The 18,214-nt window shown below is 42.1% G+C and overlaps 1 protein-coding gene across 1 annotated transcript in view; it reads right to left on the minus strand.

Annotated features, from left to right (window-relative positions):
* The window catches only part of vgll4b (vestigial-like family member 4b), a 43,324-nt gene extending 25,649 nt beyond the window's left edge, over positions 1 to 17,675 (minus strand). The window contains exons 1-2 of the mRNA XM_080461890.1: positions 17,493 to 17,675; positions 14,273 to 14,346 (exon numbers count right to left, since the gene is read on the minus strand). Of these exons, the coding sequence (XP_080318016.1) occupies positions 14,273 to 14,336 (64 nt within the window). The 5' untranslated portion in view covers positions 14,337 to 14,346; positions 17,493 to 17,675. The remainder of the gene's footprint in view (positions 1 to 14,272; positions 14,347 to 17,492) is intronic.
* Positions 17,676 to 18,214: the final 539 nt, after the last annotated feature.

An 18,214-nucleotide genomic window follows, 5' to 3' on the forward strand; every position in this document is an offset into this window, starting at 1 on the left:
AAAAATCAGACATAAGCAGGAAGAAGAGCAACCCTCAACGCACTGGGAGAGACCAAAGATCAGATTCTTTATTACTTTACGACATGTGTGCTGAAATACCGCCACTCCGTGACTGGCTGTGTTCACACGGTGATGTAATGACTCGAAGACTTCCCTCCCCTCCGAATCCTGTCGTCTCAGCCGTTGGTGTCACAGAATTTACTTGAGGACATTTTCCCTGAAATCCCCGAGGCTGTAAAAGATTTGATTCCCGGTATAATGTCTACACGCACCGGATAGACCTGTAGTTCAACTTCAGACTTACTTCCTCAGGTTTTAAAACATCCTCTATTAGTATATCGTGAATTTACTCACAACTTTTAAAATATCGCTGACATCTGTTTTCTTCACTCCAGTTTTTTTTGTGAGCGTTTAATAGAGTTTGTAAAGGAAATATCAGGTTGCAGCCCTGAAACAACGATAACAGCAGGTGACTGTGAGGAAGAGAAGCTGCTCTGTCATTTCCCACCTTTGTGTTCTCTGTGAGTGTTTGTGTGACTTTACTGTAAAGACCCCGGCCACTTTCGGTATCACTGAACACTGCGTTGGCACCTCGGAACCTTGAACTTTTATGCCACCGAAATTCCGTTTTGTAAAACGAATTAACAACTCCACACTCTGAAACACTGAGTTTGGTAAAAAAGGACTTTGCCAAGGTAGTAAAATTGGACAGTATAAGTAGTTTTTAAGCAATATCAACAAACAGAGCCACTTGAACCACAGCCACCAACAAACACTCCAGAAACTATCCATCTTCTATACAACTTTTTTAAACTTCGGGTGGCGTAGGAGTCGATTCCAGCAGGGTGGCACTCCGAAAACGTGTAGGATGTTGAATGTTGTAGAAAATAGGTAAAGAAATTATGTTTGAGTACCCTATGAAGAACAGCATCGGCTCCCGACTGCTGACAGTGATCCAAATAAACCTTCAGACTATGGATTTGATACGATACACACGGTTACTGATGGCTGACAAAATTCAAAGGAATAAGATCCATGGTTTCATCAAAAGTCAAAAGGGTCGGTGAAGGCTGCACGTCTTCAACGGGTTCATAGAAAGCAGCCACCTGTGGACAATTATCTACAATCATGGTGGTTTTCTCAACATTGCGGTCAAGATAAGCCCGAGACGTCCTGTGCAAAGTGTTCCCTCACAGCCGAGACATCCGAGTCATCTGTGACCTCCCTCCCCGTCTGCTCTGCTTCATGTTTTCCATTTCTATTCTCTCGGAACAGAAGTTTGTTCTATCCTCATTTGGTTCTTCTTCAATCGTTCCATCTGTACAGCTTGTTCCCTTGATTTACTGCCTTCACAAAGTATAAAGCTGGAAAGATGCGTTGAATTCTAAAGACATCTGAAACTCTTTCGGCATATTCAGCTGTGTCACACCACCTCTGCAGCCTGCCAGCCATTTATTTTCGGTGCAGCACAAACAAGGCGGACAGGACAGGACAGACGTGGAGTTAGTGTCCATACCCATCCATCCGTTTCGTCTGAGATCACTCTCAGGTGCAGACTGGATTCAATCTGCACTCATGTAGAGATGCAAATGAATTATGAGTGAGTGGAAGCGCCGTAACGCCCCTCCAGTTGGCTCCTGGTTTGGTCAGTTTGGTTCCCTGATGGACTGGAGAAACTGATATTGAGGCTCATAAATAAGTGATAAATAAGTTCTTCTACTATGGTGCTTTTGCAGCCCCCAAAGTGCTCTAAACTATTAATCACATTCACCCATTTACACACCAATGGAGGCGTCTGCCATGCAAGGAGCTCAGTTCATCCATTGGTAGCAATTCAGGGTTTAGTGTCTTGCTCAAGGACACTTCAGCATGTGGATAGATCAATTCAAGTTCAAGTTTACAGCCGTAAGTACATCAGAAAACATGTTTCCCTGCACAATGAAATTCTTTCTCTGTTGTCCACAGAGAGCATCAACGCTCAAATAGCAGCTAAGGACTCGTTCACATTCCCCTGTTTGCTGCGGACCAGCGTTCTCTTTAGGGACTTTCTGGGAAAGTCCATTTCGTTTCGGGAAATGTGAACGCACCCCGAACTCGGTTCCGGATTTTTCAAGCGGAACCTGGTGCCCTTCAAAACACCAGACTCGGTCCTCTTTCAAACGGACTTTCGAACGGGCGGAGTGAGGGTTGAGAGGACGTGACGTAGAGTGCTATGCATTTTGGGTGTGCGAATCTGAAAATGATGCAGAAAAGATAGCGGGAGTCTTGTGACACTTGTTTTCTCCTGGAAAATGGCTCGTGCACAGACAAGGAGTAGTGAGGAAGAAGTAAAGAGGAAGCAGTAGTGAAACGGGCACTTATTAATATCTGGTCTGAAGACTATATATCACGGTTGTTTGTGGCTACCCATTAGCCACGGGCTAACTAGCCTAGCCACCAAAGGCTATAGCGGCGGGACTTCCAGATTTGTCCGGACCAATCAATGAGCCGTGTTTCTTCTTTACTTCCTCTGTGATTAGTGCTAGTTTCAGACGACAGCTGTCTGAACCTGAAGCATCCTGATTGAGAGATGACCAACGCTAAGTCATACATTTTTACAATATACTTTATAAGTAAACTTTTAAATTGAATATATAGGAAGCCAACATTGTGGCACTGGAAAAAAAAAACATAATTTATGAATAATTGTTTAATTTCCATTATACAAAGTTTCCTTTTTCTTCTTTTTCTTATTTATTTGTCACATTCTGTTTGATTATTTGAATACAAAATGTTTAAAAACCGGAAGTTGACTTGTATGAATGGCAAATTGAAAATATAAATCGATTTAATTCAACTCAATTCAACTTTATTTATATAGCGCAGAATATAACAAAGTCATTTCAAGGCATTTTTACACATAATTCCACATGAGCAAGCAGAAGCGACAGAAAGGAAAACAGACAAAATCAAAAGAGCAGCAGCTCACATCTGGCAGAGAAACAGAAATAAAGGATTATTCAATCTACTGTCGACTTTCAATGGTTTAATCAGTTTTTTTATCTGAAAAACCAAACCCTTGATCCAAACACGCTGGCCACTCGGGCGCAGAGGCATTGAGGTTGTTCAATATCTTCTTTGTTTCTAAATTAAGAAAGGTCGAGCATTTCAAATGCATCCCGTCTCTGCTCATGGAAAATGATCTCTGCTTTCATCGGTCAGTCGGACACTGTGACAGCATTCTTGCCGTGCTAACAATTAGCTGACAGCAAACCGACCCCCCCCCCTCATTCATTGGCAGAGACGGATCCTGCGGGGCTCTGTGCCACGGCGACGCGTGGATGGATCGCGGCCTGTACATGCTACAACCTTATCAGAGGACGAAGTGACGGACTGCTAACACGATGCACACATTTCTGAGAAGAACACATGCTTCTTCTTTTTAAATTATCTTGGACTAACCTAAAAAGATCCTTCTTAACATAGGTCATTTCTGTTAAAATGCAAGACCTGACAAACGCGTTGCCTTCATTGTAGTGAAATGTCTTGATCAGAAACGTCTGTCTGCCCTGAAAAGGTTGACTTTCTCCTTGTGTAAAAGCATTGCAATCCCATTTCATTTCATTCTGGGTAACTACGGCGAGCGCAGTGAAAAAGAGAGGAATGTAAAGTATGTGTGGTCAACACGGCTCTGAGAAAAGGTTTCCTCGCTTAGACAGCGGAGCCGCTGTGGCACAAGCGAGCGTGACATTTACTGAGAGTCAATGGAAGACATGGATTCTTTTAACAATTTCTTCCCGGGACGTCGGCGCTCCAGCTCTCGGAGGTCAGGGGCCTGATTTCAATCTGCTGCTCTTGTCAGGAGAAAATCTGAAGGCCTGACTGTTTGACTCAGGGCCTTCGGTGCATTTTGATGTAGGACATGATCGACAGAGAAGTTGAAACTGTGCACGCTGGCAGCTTCAGGACGTGTTCCGATCAATATTCACTTGTTAATAGTCTTCAAACATTGAGCCTAATAATATTGACTTGTCTGATAAAACCAATGAAATGATGCACCAACCAATATTCCCTATACTTATAAAGTGTCTCTTTCCTACATTTTAACATCTATAAAGACGTTTGCTTTGCAAGTAACTGTATAATATAAAAAATTAGAGAACATGTCCAAAACTTGGCTACAAGCAACTATTTCCTGAACAACACTGACGTCCTCATTCACATGCGAAAACAAGTCCGACTGGAAAACATTTTAGTTGGTGACAAGAAAGAAATGGAGCGTATGAAGAAAGAAAACAAGGGGTGATTGTATTTGACCTCACGGCCTGCAACAGCCACCCAGTGACCTTTGACCCTGTGACCACGGCGGCCCCTTGGCCCTCCAGTGTTGATGGTCGGCTGCTGAACTGTGACGCTAACAAAGTGCTGACAGTGACGTAATGTTTCTGTGCAGCGGTCAACAGATAAGTGAGTCAAAATGTCCACATGGCCACGGGCAGATGAATGCAGGTCAACGGGACGACAAACAACAGATAGACTGATGGCTGAGGGGGATTATGGGGAAGCTGCCCCCCCCCCCCCCCCCCCCCCCCCCACAAACACTAAAACAACAGCTGCAAGTTCAGCGATGAGCTGGTGATTTCCTGCAGTGGCAAATGTCTCAATGACAGAACGGCGCTCATATGACAAGCGAGCACAGAACTTCCTGATTAAAATATCTGCCTGCTGCAACCATGAGGGACCACAAAAAAATAAATTAAAATATATATATATATATGCAAATATATATTTTAATTTATATTGTATTCATTCATAATGTATTCACAGACTGTTCAAAATTGCTGTTAGCTTGAAAAGTGGTTAAAATCAATTATTAATGGATTTTGTGAAATATGTAAAAGAAATATCAGAGTTTTAAAATGTCAACAAAATGATTTTTTCTCTGTTTATGAATGAATGCTGGTTTTGTATTTCGATTCTGTCCATGTTTGCCACGTTGCAGAAATCCTAAATGCCCTCACTAAAACAAACACTGAGGCAGTTTACGCATGTATTGCTTTAGTACACAGCAGCTTTACCATGAAAATTTGATCTATGCTGAATTGTGAAATACTTCTCCCACAAAGATTTATAAGAGTTACTGCTACTGATTTTACACAAATAACACATTGTATATCTTTATCATAGGTTGACTAAATCAATTTCCATGGAATTGACATTTAGTAATGCAGTAATTTCAGACAAATTGCTTTTAATATCTGATTTAAATCGAAGCTAAAATTCCCTTCTTCTTCTCATCAGCTGTGAAAAACCACTGAGCTGTTGGCTTCTGGAAATATTCTTGTGGATGACTGATTGTCCATGTCTGCTTTAGATCAGATAACAGTAAGGGAGAAGAAAAACCTTTGCACTTTGAAGCAAATTAAAACCGATATCAGTTTAATCTGCACCCTGTTACTTCAGCTTTTTGACCCAAACAGCGTGTTCAGTTTATTCTGTGCTGCAGTTTGTGGAACCGATGCAGAAGAGGGATCTTTGTGCTTCTGTCAAATATGTCGCAGATCTTTAATAAAACAGTTCATGAAACCGCTGTCCCGGCGATGAGGCTGGTGTTCAATTACAACCGCTTGCTGTTGCATGTTAGCAAGTAGAGCGCCTAAAAATGTCCTCCCAATAAACAGCATCAGCCGGACAAAAATGCTGATATTAAGCTTCAGAAGCTTCAGGCATGGTAGTTCAAATATATGTGCTGTAGTTGTGGCACGTATTTCAACTTCCTGGCAGTAAGTTCGGCTTTAATAAACCCTAAATTCTTTCAAATCAGCCCCGGAGAAGGATTCCCGAGCTCACCCTCAACGGCCTTTCCTCCTCCCGCGCAGTGACATTTAGATCACAAACGGCTGGCGCTCATGTAGAAGTGTGTTTGGGCACAGCCGTTGACAACGCAAATACCGAGTGAACAAGTTCTACTCATCAGCTCAGCTCCGCTCGTCGAAAAACCCACAGAGCGAGAATTACAAGATATGTTCCAGTGACTCTCTAACAATTCAGTGAGTCTGTATCTGTCTCGTCGGTGATGTATTTAAAGTGCTGATTAAAACTTTCTCACCGAACAAGGTTATTGATTGCGCACCCATTGATCACCGCACACACTGATACGACGGTAACAATTCTCATCTATAAAAAGGAGAGCAGACACCGACGCTGAAGGCCAATAAAACACACCGGTTGTAAAGCGCGCCCTCTTTACTACTGCACGCATTTCACTGACCATTTTTTATTGCACGCACACATTTTAAGACTAATGCTTGAATATACAACCACTAAATGTACCAGGTGTTTAGATAAAGATTCATGTTTGCCACGATGAACTTTCAGTGATAAATTGAGGTCAGGCAGTTATTCAGACAGTCGACAGACAGGCGGGCATCCTCTTCCATTATGATAGTTTCCTTTGGAAAATGGCTAAGAATAAAAGGCTTGAATCATAATACAGATATGTCACTGAGGTAACGAAGTGGGAAAAGTGTTCTGACTCTCAAATTTAGTTTATCAAAGTGAAATGAAAAAAAAAAAAAGGAATAAAGAGACATTTTAGCTGCACTAAAAGACTGAAAGCAATTTATACCTTAGAGATTTTCTTAATATTGGCCAAGGTAAATCATTGGTTCTATATTGATTCAATCAATGCCACTTTTTTATGAGGAAAACATTTTTCGGAATATTAGATATTACGACGAGACAAATGGCGGCGGTCTCGCCTCACAGCGAGACACTCATGGATTCAATTATAAGCCTCTCTGTGTGGAGTTTGCATGTTCTCTCCGTCTGCGCCTGGGTTTCCTCCAAAAAGCATACATGTGAGGTTCATTTTTTACCCTAAATTGCCCCTATAGGTGTGTGTTTGTCCTGTGATGGACTGCCAACCTGTCCAGGGTTAAGTGGAATAGAAGATGGATGGATGGATGGATGGATGGATGGATGGATGGATGGGTGGATGGATGGATGGATGGATGGATGGATGGATGGATGGATGGATGGATGGATGGGTGGATGGATGGATGGATGGATGGATGGATGGGTGGATGGGTGGATGGATGGATGGATGGATGGATGGATGGATGGATGGATGGATGGATGAATGGATGGATGGATGGATGGATGGATGGATGGATGAATAGAGGGTTATTCAGACTGATGCCACTTTGTTTTTCAACTACAACAACATGATTGTTAAGTCGTCCACTCTGGCGGCACCTTATGAGCTATTTGATTTCGCACGACAACAAAAAAGTTAGAAGCAATAGTTGCGTGACATCAGTAACTTCCAATCAGTTTTGCAAACTAACCAGAGAGTAGAGCTGGGCAAAACAAATTGATTTATCGAATTTGTAGCTGCAAACGATTTTTATTTTGCACATTTATTTTATTTCCCCCCCCCCCGATAGTTTTTTGTCATTTTTGCTGTAGTTCCTGTTGCACTTTTACTTAAACGTGGTTAAAGGTTGAATTTGTTGAAAGAGCCTCTACTTTTTATTTTAGGATTGTTTATATGATTTTATCTCTGAGGACAAGCACAGCGATAAAGTTGCACTTTTGACAATATAACTGATGTCTGCAGTCATTTTAAAGTGCAATGAGAAAAAAATTTGAAACTTGACTTTTTCTTTAAAAAAAATCCTCAATTTTTTTTTTAGGCCGAATCGCCGAGCCCCAGCAGAGAGTTTCCATTTCAACATCATTGCAGGTTTTTACAGCGTAAAACGAGTGTGTGCAGGACTTCTGCAATGTACTAAGTCATTTTGTTGTGAGTTACTGAGTTACTAATACAACTAAGAACACGCTGCGTGCTGAAGGTTCAATCTCCTTCATTATGTCCCACAGGGCCATGCGGGGGGGATTAGTTACACGGCTGGTGTAATGCTACTCATTATCTGCATGCTTAGAGCATTATGTTCACTTGTTTAACACCTGTGTCGTGTTACGCCGAGGCCATCGCTGAAAGAGAGTCAGAAGCTGGAACACGCTGCAGGGTAAACCCACTCCTTGCTGAAGAAGCTCTGCACACACCCAACAAAACCCAGAGCCCAGCCCATCCCACGCAAGTGCAGTCAAATCACCGCCCAAAGTGGCGTGATGCAAGCTCCCCGATTTCACTTTCAGAGTAGATGTGAGTAAACAGGAGCGAGCGGGGGCGAGGCCGACGTTAAAAACACGGCACTCTGCAACGCTTCAGCAACGCTTCAGCAACGCTTCAGCAACGCTTCAGCAACGTGCCGTGTCCGATCGGAAGCGCACGCAGCAGCTGGTTCATATTTTCAGGTGGATAAGAAGAACTGATCTTACGTCCACCATGGCACACGTTAAGAAATCAAGTGCATTTAAAGCTAAAACCATGTTTCCATAGTACATTTTGAACAATCAAACTACAATTAAACAAAAACAAACTTCAACTGAATAAAAAGGGTATGGGGCAGGAGGGGCTGTTGGTTGTTTTTGTAATGAAACCACACAGACATCATAGCAGAAAACAATAAAACTATAAACATTAACAACAGGAGTACACGGACATTGGTATGGACGGACGACCAAGCCGTATTAAAACTCGTATTAAAACCGCGAGAACATGAACTGAGAGTCACTGTTCTCGTATAAACACCCAAAACACAACCAAAGTTTTCAGTTGAAAACGTTGTCGTGTGAACAGGCCTTAAATCATGCGATCCAGTTCAGTCATACCACGATTATCCCTACGTGAATCTTCACTGCCATATTGAGCAAAATACTGAGGGAAACATTCTGAATTACTTACTGAAGCAGTAATGATAGAAATGGCATCAGTTTCTCAAACAGAGTTGAAGAAATTAGAAAGTATTCAGACTAAATCACTAAATCTATGTTTTAAGAACATTTTTTAAATAAAATCTTCACAGCAGAATGAGACCACGAGTAATTTGTTGCGTTAATTACCAGTTATATTCATTATTTGAAGCGAAACTGTAAAGCAAAGCTCTCGGTGTGACAGCCACGCTGCATCTGTTCCTTCAGCTCCGGTAGGAACAGACAACTGGCGGCCGTCAGCCTCATGTGGCGTGTCGTGCACATACGGTACTTTGTGGCTTGTGAACATATGATACACAGAAATAAATCACTGGTTTCACAGGTAACTATCGGTCAACTAAAGCCCAGTTTAACTCGCTATCAGTTCAACTGGCTCCAACTCCATGCGAAAGTTTACAGAAATATGTAAAATGCCAGCATTTTCATAAAATGAAGAGACAAACCTTTTGTCCTTTTCATTAAATTGTCTACAATAACAGATGTACTCGGTCAGAGTTACCCTCTGGTGACGGGTAACTTTTGACATTGGTCAAAGTTTCCCACCCATAAACAACGGTAGTGAACCAAAGACAAAAAACAATGAGGTTGTAAACAGGAGAGACTAAAATAAGTCCCATGAAGGAGGCGGTCAGACTGACTATTCATTACAGGGGAAACGGTTGGAAGAAGCCCGGCGACGTGGTTCAAACTCTGGATTGGTACGACCTCTGATCTTCTGCTCTTCTTTTGGTAAAAATGTCCCACAGAACAGCGTTTCAGGTCTTTATTCTCCACAAACTACTTGCCTACATTCACAAGGACTCACAATAAAAAAAAAACTGTCGGTGTTTGAACAAATCATGGAAACTATAACAATAAAGGGGGTTTCTGTGATTGTGTGTGTGTGTGTGTGTGTGTGTGTGTGTGTGTGTGTGTGTGTGTGTGTGTGTGTGTGTGTGTGTGTGTGTGTGTGTGTGTGTGTGTGTGTGTGTGTGTGTGTGTGTGTGTGTGTGTGTGTGTGTGTGTGTGTATTCTTCAAACAAACAAGCAGGACCTCAGCGTACCGAGCGAGAGCAGACGGTGCTGTGGAGATCTCAGCCAACCACCTTCTCTTGGCTGCAGTTTGTCTTTTGTTGTGGTTCCTGTCAGAAACAAAAGGTCCGTCTCGTCAAAACCGCCGGCTCGTTCTGGAAGGACCGGCTCCGATCAGGAAGACATAATGTGAACCCACTGACTGACACTGTCGCTGGATTTACGATAAAAACGGACCAAAGAAAAAAAAAAAAAAAGAAAACCAACAGGCCACATTACAGAAAACACTGGAGCGGCAAACAAAAACTTTTTGATGGGTACTTGGAGCTGAGCCTGTAATCGACTGCAGGCTGATTTCAAATACAGGTTTTGCTTCCAGGAAGGGTGGAGCGCGCAGCCAGAGCTTCCAAGCTGCTACCAAAATTGCTATGGAGGGGTGATGACAAGTATTAAGCGTTTCCCCAAATTCAACCATTAGACATAAGGCACCCTTCACTTCAGTGCTTTCTCAGTAAGAGTGTAATTACGGTGTATCCGAGGTCGGGAGCATCTGACTGAAGGCATGTGATTAGTGCCGCATGCAGACAGACTGGAGGAGAGCTCGCTGACAGCGTCTGCATGTGTGCGAGTTCGGCCTGAGATCAGTGAGGATGAAGCGTTTTTAAAAAAAAAAAAAAGACTTATTCACGTGTAGTTATGTTCATGACTTGGAGAATAGTGCAAGAGGAGGACTAACATGCAAAGAAAAGGGACAGAAATCTAAAGCGATGTGTCCTACAGTTAGAAAAACGGTTTAGAAGAAGAGTATGAATTCACGGAAATCTTCCAGCTCAGGATGAATCCAGCACCGTGGCCTTTTCCCGACCAGCCCACACAGGGCAAACGCAAATTAGGACTCAAATGAAGATTTGTTTCATAAAAAAGGCTTATTGTGGGAAATGTTTTGATCTAGACGAAAGATATTGAAATGTACTTCCTTCTTGCACTTCATATCTCATATATCACGCTTGTGGGCATATCTTTCTCTGTGCTGAAATAATAAAGTGTCACTATTATCAGACAAAACATTGAAAGAAGCAAGTCGTAGAACCTGATTGGTTCCCGTTGAGCAGAATTGATTAGAACTTATAGTAAAGCTCTCCAGTATAGTTTTAGTTTTTTCATCTGGAGAAATTTGTTTTCTTAAGAAGTACCACAAAATATATAAATGTTCAAATATAAACTCAGTTAAGGCTGCATCCTGAATCTTGACGGACTAAAAGGATCCTCCAGGAAGATTCAGCAGAACGACAGTTGGACTAAATCGGAAACAGAGTAAATAAATACAAATAAAGGAAATCCACCTTGTGTTGTGGACCAGGCGGAGCCTTCAAGTCAATACCGACGCTGTGGACTCAGGAGAGTCACCCACTCAGTGAGGAAGAACAATAATCCTCCTCAATGTTTGATTGGCCGCCCCCGGAGGCCGTCTGAGGTCTCCCTCACCTTCTTTATGTGCGCCGTAAACGTTTTACATTCTGGACAGTCTTACTGACGTTTAAATATAAAGACATCATATGACTGGAGGTCTTTTCTTCTACAACTCGTGATTTTCGCACCGTGTGATAACTCCTATATAACCCCCCGACAAATACCAGACTGTGTGCAGTTATTTCAAATGTACAAGCACTCGTTCATTTTCTGTGTTGCTTCATCCGACTGCGAGTTCAAAACCCCTCGAATGCAGGTCAGTGGAACCGAAGGAGGAAACTGGAAACGCTGAAGAAAATCCTACATGGAGAACATGCAAACCTAGACTGACGGAATGTTTCAGCAGGCAGATCCAAAGCTTTTAATTTGAAATAAACACTCGTATTGGAGCATCTTGAAAATCTGGACCGAGGCCAACAGCTCTGCTCTCTGAACATGACTGCTGAATCTTCCATTTTCGGAGCCGAACATCAGACTAATACATGATTCATGTGCAGTCACTCACTTCCTTCCCTCAAGGAAGCATTTGTGCAATTATGTGACAAACCTCAGAAACAGTCGTCTTATCAGCAGGAGTGCAGCTAAAAGTAAAAAATAGTTTTTTTATTTCTATTGAGCTCTTCATAATGTCACGGAGTTTGGTCCCGGCAGGCCCCGCACGGTCCCCGTGAGTTAACGTGACCGTTGTGAACGAGCCTCTCTCCCGGCTCCGGTGTCAAGTGTTGTACACAGTCGTCACAATGCAAACACGTGTGCAGAGGCTGTTTACTTAACCGCCCCGGCGGCTCTTATCACAGCTGGAGCGGCGAAGCAGCTGGTTGGTCGACAACCTCGGCTGCTTGGCCGAAGTCTCCACGCCGAATCTCTTTTTTTTCCGGGCGCGATAGCGGAATCAGGTCGAGTGCATTGTCTCTGGACAAAGAGGCCATGGATGACCCGCAAACAAAAAGTGACATCAGCACGGAGGGGGGGGGGGGGGGGGGGGGGGGACAAAAACACCGCAGGGGAGCGAGGGAGCAGAGGAGGAGGGGGAGCCCAGATTCCCGGCAGTTTCACTCCGAAGTGCAAGCGAGCTGAACGTGCTGGTGACCCGGGGACGATCCCAGCCGAGCTCGTGTCTGGATATCTCCCAGACCGCAAGGCACGAGTGATGATCTCCGTGTACATCCCGCCGTCTTTAGACCCTCGGCCCTGGAATTACCCACAGACTTTACTTATAAAGTACATTTTACAGTGTGGCAGTATCACCAATACTCTCATCCACACATTCAATCGACTCGTCCACGGACGAGAATTCAGAATTTTTTTTGAGAAAATAAATCCTGTACAGTCTACTTTTACATATTGTTATTTCTAATTGATAATTGATATATTTTTTCTTACTTCAGAAGGCCATTAGACTCATAAATCAAGCTGATTATTTTGCTCCAACAAATCCTCTGTTTGCCAAATAAAAGACACAAAAAATACACAATATTGTCGGCCTTAATATACTTGCAGGTTTTTGTGTCAAATATACTTAATAATCCTTCCAAATGTGCCAAACATACTTTGAAATCCTTCAAATGAATATTGCTGAAACAACCATTGTGACGCCAAGAACAGGATGGAGGTTCAGGTCAGACTCTGGACGCAGCGTGGACATTTTGACTCGTGTCAACCAGGACAGTGAGTTTGGACGTGTCACATATATCCAGATTTAACAAATGTCACCGTATGAGACGTTTTCTGTTCAGAAGTTATTCTGCTTCATTTCGATGTGCGTACACACTCAATTGCATTTTAGTGCAAATCCATAAACGTCATTCTTTCCATTTATTCCACAAGTTTGTTTATCAATTCTAACAGCCCAAATAAAGAAGTCTAAACAACCTCAAATGTTTCTCATATGATAAAAAAAAACAACCTTCCAGTCACAATCAAAGAAAACCTCTCCACCGTCCCACCGGTTCTTCTATTGTCGTTTTCTTCACCTCCAACCAAACGAACCATCAGAATCTTACTAAAACAAAGAAAATAGAACAAACCAGGGAGGAAACCGTCGACGACGTTTCATACTGCTGGTGGATTAACTTCTAGAGTCACTTCACAAATCAAGAATTAAACATTAAAAACAAGAAGGTGTTGTTCTGAGTGCTAAGAGGTAAAGTGAGCCGCCTCCGGGCTGCAGGTGGAGGGATTGAGGAGAAGGATCCTGCGGAGAAGGATTGGCCATTTCTTCTTAATCTTGGAAGGAATGTTTTTTTTTTTTTTTAGAGAGACCAGAAGTCCTCAGACACGAGGAAGTGAGGTGAATAGATTGGGGGTAAGAAGAGGGGACGAGAGAGACATTCTGACATGTTGCAACAGAGGAAAGTCTCATTGGGTTACAAGAAGAGGAAAATCACTTCTCAGGATGGAAACGATTAAAGAGTTTCAGTGTGACGCCTTCATCTATAACTTAGAAAAATCAGCTTCTGCTCCTGCGACTTAATTGAGCTGTTAAAAACCTGGGACGTCCACAACATCCGTCCCTGTGTAGTCCATGTGAGGTTTTATGAAGCTCATAAAAGACAGAAAAATGTCTTCACGACATGACGGTGACGGAGGAGACGAGCAGATAGATTGGGGACGGTGACGGAGGCTGCACCCTGACTCCAGTGAAATCAGGAGAACGTAAGAAAGCAGCTCGTTTAAAGTCTCTGCTAAAGGCAGTTGAAGGCCGTTGGTCTTATTTGCCTGCATCTTAAACTGCGAGCTTATACAGCACAAAGCTGGCTATTGTCCCGCGGCATAAAGCAGGGCCTCTGGTTATGGCCGCACATAGTGTTGCACTTCATCTGTATGTAACTGGAACTCTAATCATGCAAATCCTTTGTCCACGCAGCACCACCTTCTTTCAGAGTCTGAGCAGAAGGAGGGAGACAGAGAGAGAGAGAGAGAGAGAGAGAGAGAGAGAGAGAGAGAGAGAGAGGCTGAAAACAAAACTTACTCTCTTCTTCATTGGCATGAACAAATGATGCTGCTCTTGACAGGACATCCAGTGGTGTCTCCATGCTGCAACGCCTGTCAGACAGAGCAGAGGGCAAAATGTCAGAACGTCTCAGTGTTCACTAGGAGCTCCGAGTTTGTCGGATTTGATTCATTTGTTTGTTTGTTTGAGTCATAAAAGGAAAAATCAGAGTCCAGGACGAGCCATCAATATGACAACAACATGAAACTACAAAATATCTCATATTGAGCTTCACTAAAAATGCCTTAAAACAACTGGATTCTTAATTCCAAAGCATTAATTACGGGCATTAGATTACTATTCCATTAACATTTCTCACATTCAGCGTTATAACTCCACAAAAATGAAAGCAGATTAAAAAGTTTAATTATAATATCGGGAAGTGATCACCTCTGAAAGAAGCTTTAAAAGTCTCCATGCACAACTGAATATTCAAATCTAAAATGAATCCATGTTATCCAACTCGGGGAGCTTCAGCTGATCCCTGCTGACTATGGCTAAAAGTGAATCGGTTTAATTAATGGGAATTTGCTAATCATGCAATTTTTGTGATTTAGTCTCAGTTTGATATTGAAAATAAAGTCATTTTAAATTTGTAGAGCCTGAATGGCCGAGTCATGCATAGTGGTGGATGTCCTTTATCAAAGAAACTGGAAAACTGGCTCATCGTCCATCATGTGATACTGAATCAACAATATCGGCAATAAAGCTTCAACTAAATCCACATAAAGTGACCATTCCTCATCACATACTTTAAACTCAACACATTGAGAATAAGAGAATATTAAAGGCTTCTCCCTCATTCATCTGACCAACGCTTTTCTTTTCGAGCAGTTTGAGGAGTGACGAGACGATATCAACTTCTTTCACCGCGGGCGAACTGACGTGACAAATGGCCGGAAAGCTGCCGATCATGTGACCGAACGCCTCCCAGCATGCACTGGGGCAACACGTTCACGCACATAAATCTGATTCCATGTCCGGCCTCTTTTATCTTCATTGCCGTTATTTGGTTCCGCGCTGTGCCGAACAATATTTCCAGTGTTTCCACAGTTTAATGTGCGATCAGTGAGATATTGGCAGTAAATGTGCTCAGACCACGAGACTGCAGCTCTTCTGTGGACACGAAGGGGATTTTACACCGATCATCCAAAATCCACTCAACTGTAGAGATTTTTTTATTTTGCCATTTCTCCTGAACATAAGATAAACAATTTACGGAAAATGGGTTGTTTCTTTATGTTCACTCACAGTTTAAATGGAAAACATTATAGCTGCAAAGACACCTAATTAACAGGTGAGTTTATTGTTTAGCATGTTTAGATTTACTGTTTTAGTCCTTTAGTACTTTGTCAGTTAAATTGTAAAAAAAATTAAAAAAGATTATATATGTAAACAATCCTAATGAAATCACCAACTGTCTCAATGTATAACTAAGGTTTTTATCATATAAAATAAGTTGCTGTCAGTGTAAAAATTCAAAAAAAATATACAGTGTACATACTACCTGCACCATTGTTATATGTACTGTAAGGAAAATATTCAACATACAAGTCAGTGATGAACTGCTTGTAACTGATTGTATTACCAGATAATACTCCCTCCTAAACAGCCTGTCATTCATTTTTCTTTTTGTGGGCGTGCTGAAGAAGTAAAGGGAGAAGATGTGAAGACTAATTATTTAAGAATAAACAATTAATGTAATACTTTAGTTAAAGAAGGTTGATTTGGACCAGATTTGAAGAAGTGTGGGGTTTTTTTCTCTTGGTGTTGTATTTGAGGTCAACATGGCTGCTCTATCATTGTACGTGATGGACGGGGGACCCGTCCAGGTTGAACTCCTCCAGGATCGTCTTCAGGACGGATCCTGAACTGTTGAGGAAGTTGTTCTGGGAGTTTTTGACTCACCAGCAGCAGGAGTCGAACCAGCAAACGTCTAATCCAAACTCACGCCTCTGACCTTGAGGCAAACACACCCTTCAACAATCACCTGGGATAGGTGTAGAGTTTGAGGTATTTTCTGATTTTAGATTGCAAGAAATGTATATTTAAACTTCTCATGTAATATTATTAATGTTATTATCATGTCATTCCCATTTTTCTTACTTTCTAATGATACATGTGAAACCTAACAGGGAACGTATCCCAACTATATCTAATGTGTCATCTTTCATGTTTATATTTGAACATGCAATTATTATATTGTAGTAAAGTAGTTTCTTAATATTCCTGCACAGAAATAAACCCCATTCTGGTCAGTTTTACACTTTCTATCAGATTTATCAGATAAACAATGTATGATGATGTTTACAAAACTTGAAATCTCTTACAGTTTCAGGTATTTCAATGAATTCCTGTAGAGAGAAACATCAATTTACACCTCAGCGTGTTTTCTCACTCCTCCAGTTTAACTCTTGGTGCCCCCTTTGTCCTGGACCCCCCCCCCTTTTACAAAAACCTCTCAATCCGCCCGTTTTTTTTACTACAGCTTGTACAATTACTCCTAATCTCCCTGTGATATTCTGACACCTTTCTTCTCAATTTGTTTAAGGATTTTTGGGATTTTTCTCCCACAATGTTGAGGCTTTGGGCTGGCCTGAGCTATGGGAGGCATTTGCGGATCATAATAAAGAAAAAAGAAAAAACAGTCTCTCTCTCCCTCTCTCTCTGCATTCCTAAGATATCTCCTCCCCCCATTTCTCACGGATAACAGACATTATCACTGAAAAGTGTAACTCCTACGAATGCAAACATTTCTCCAGCGCTCCCTGACAGCGGCGCGCGTGTGGAGCCAGCGCGCGCACGGAGTCCAAAACTTTCAGGTTTGGAGCGACTCGGCCGGAGGTTCTGGTAACAAGTGCGTCTCCGCTTTTATTCCCACCAGCAGCTTTAATTATAACCACTGACTCAGAGCTTCCTTAACAGCAGCGGTCCCTCCAGACGCAACCAGGAAGGCTTCACTGCAAAAGAATTAAGTAAAGAAAATACACAAATACACGAGTTGGGGCGCGTGTTTCTAAAAGTCTTCCCACGACAGGAGGGAAACAAACATGCGGCTGAAAAGTGCGGAAACCCGCTCAGTGTCGCGCGCATTCGTGAATTAAATTCCAGCTCTGACAGTCTTTACGCACGTTTATTCCCACAAGTTAAAGGGAAATACGAAACACTGTCAAGACACTTCACGTTGGGCAGAACTCACCTCCTTCAAGCGCCACTGTGGAATCTCCCAGTATGATAATGTCCGCCTTAATCCCCACAGATTATTATGATAAGGATAATAAAAACAGGTAATAGGAAAAAATAAATCCCGCGGGTGAAAAGAGTCCAAGACGAGGAAAGACAATAGTAGCAGCGCCGGAGCTGTCGGGACAAACTCGGTAGTAAAGGAGGAGGAGGAGGAGGAGGAGGAGGAGGAGGAGGAGGAGGAGGAGGAAGGAGCAGGAATGTCTGGAATGATGGAATTCAGTTCCTAGCAGGTGGTGAAAGTGGAGCGCGCTGATTGGCGCAGGCGATGACATCAGCATATATTATGGCAATGAGGGCATACGTCACTTCCTGTGAGCGTCACGCACACTGAGTGGATGATTGAAGACAACACCCAACTTCAACAACTTTTAACAACTTCTTTTTTAATTATATTGATTGTATTGTACTTTTAATAACAATATTGATAATGATTATTTATTTATTGACATAATCCTACAAATAACTAAAATCCACAGATTATTTATTAATTACTTATTCAGTCTTTGTTCTTTATTATTTAATATGTTAACTTTCTATTCTACTTATACTGTTCTATTCTGTGTGGCGCAATGCCGTAAAACAATTTGCCTCTGGGGATAATTCTATTTAGTTTAAACTAAATACATTCAAAATCATTGAAAAGAAGCTAAAATCAAGCTAATTTTCAATAACATG

The sequence above is a fragment of the Lipophrys pholis genome (assembly GCF_963383615.2).
Source record: "Lipophrys pholis genome assembly, chromosome: 4".
NCBI lineage: Eukaryota > Metazoa > Chordata > Actinopteri > Blenniiformes > Blenniidae > Lipophrys > Lipophrys pholis.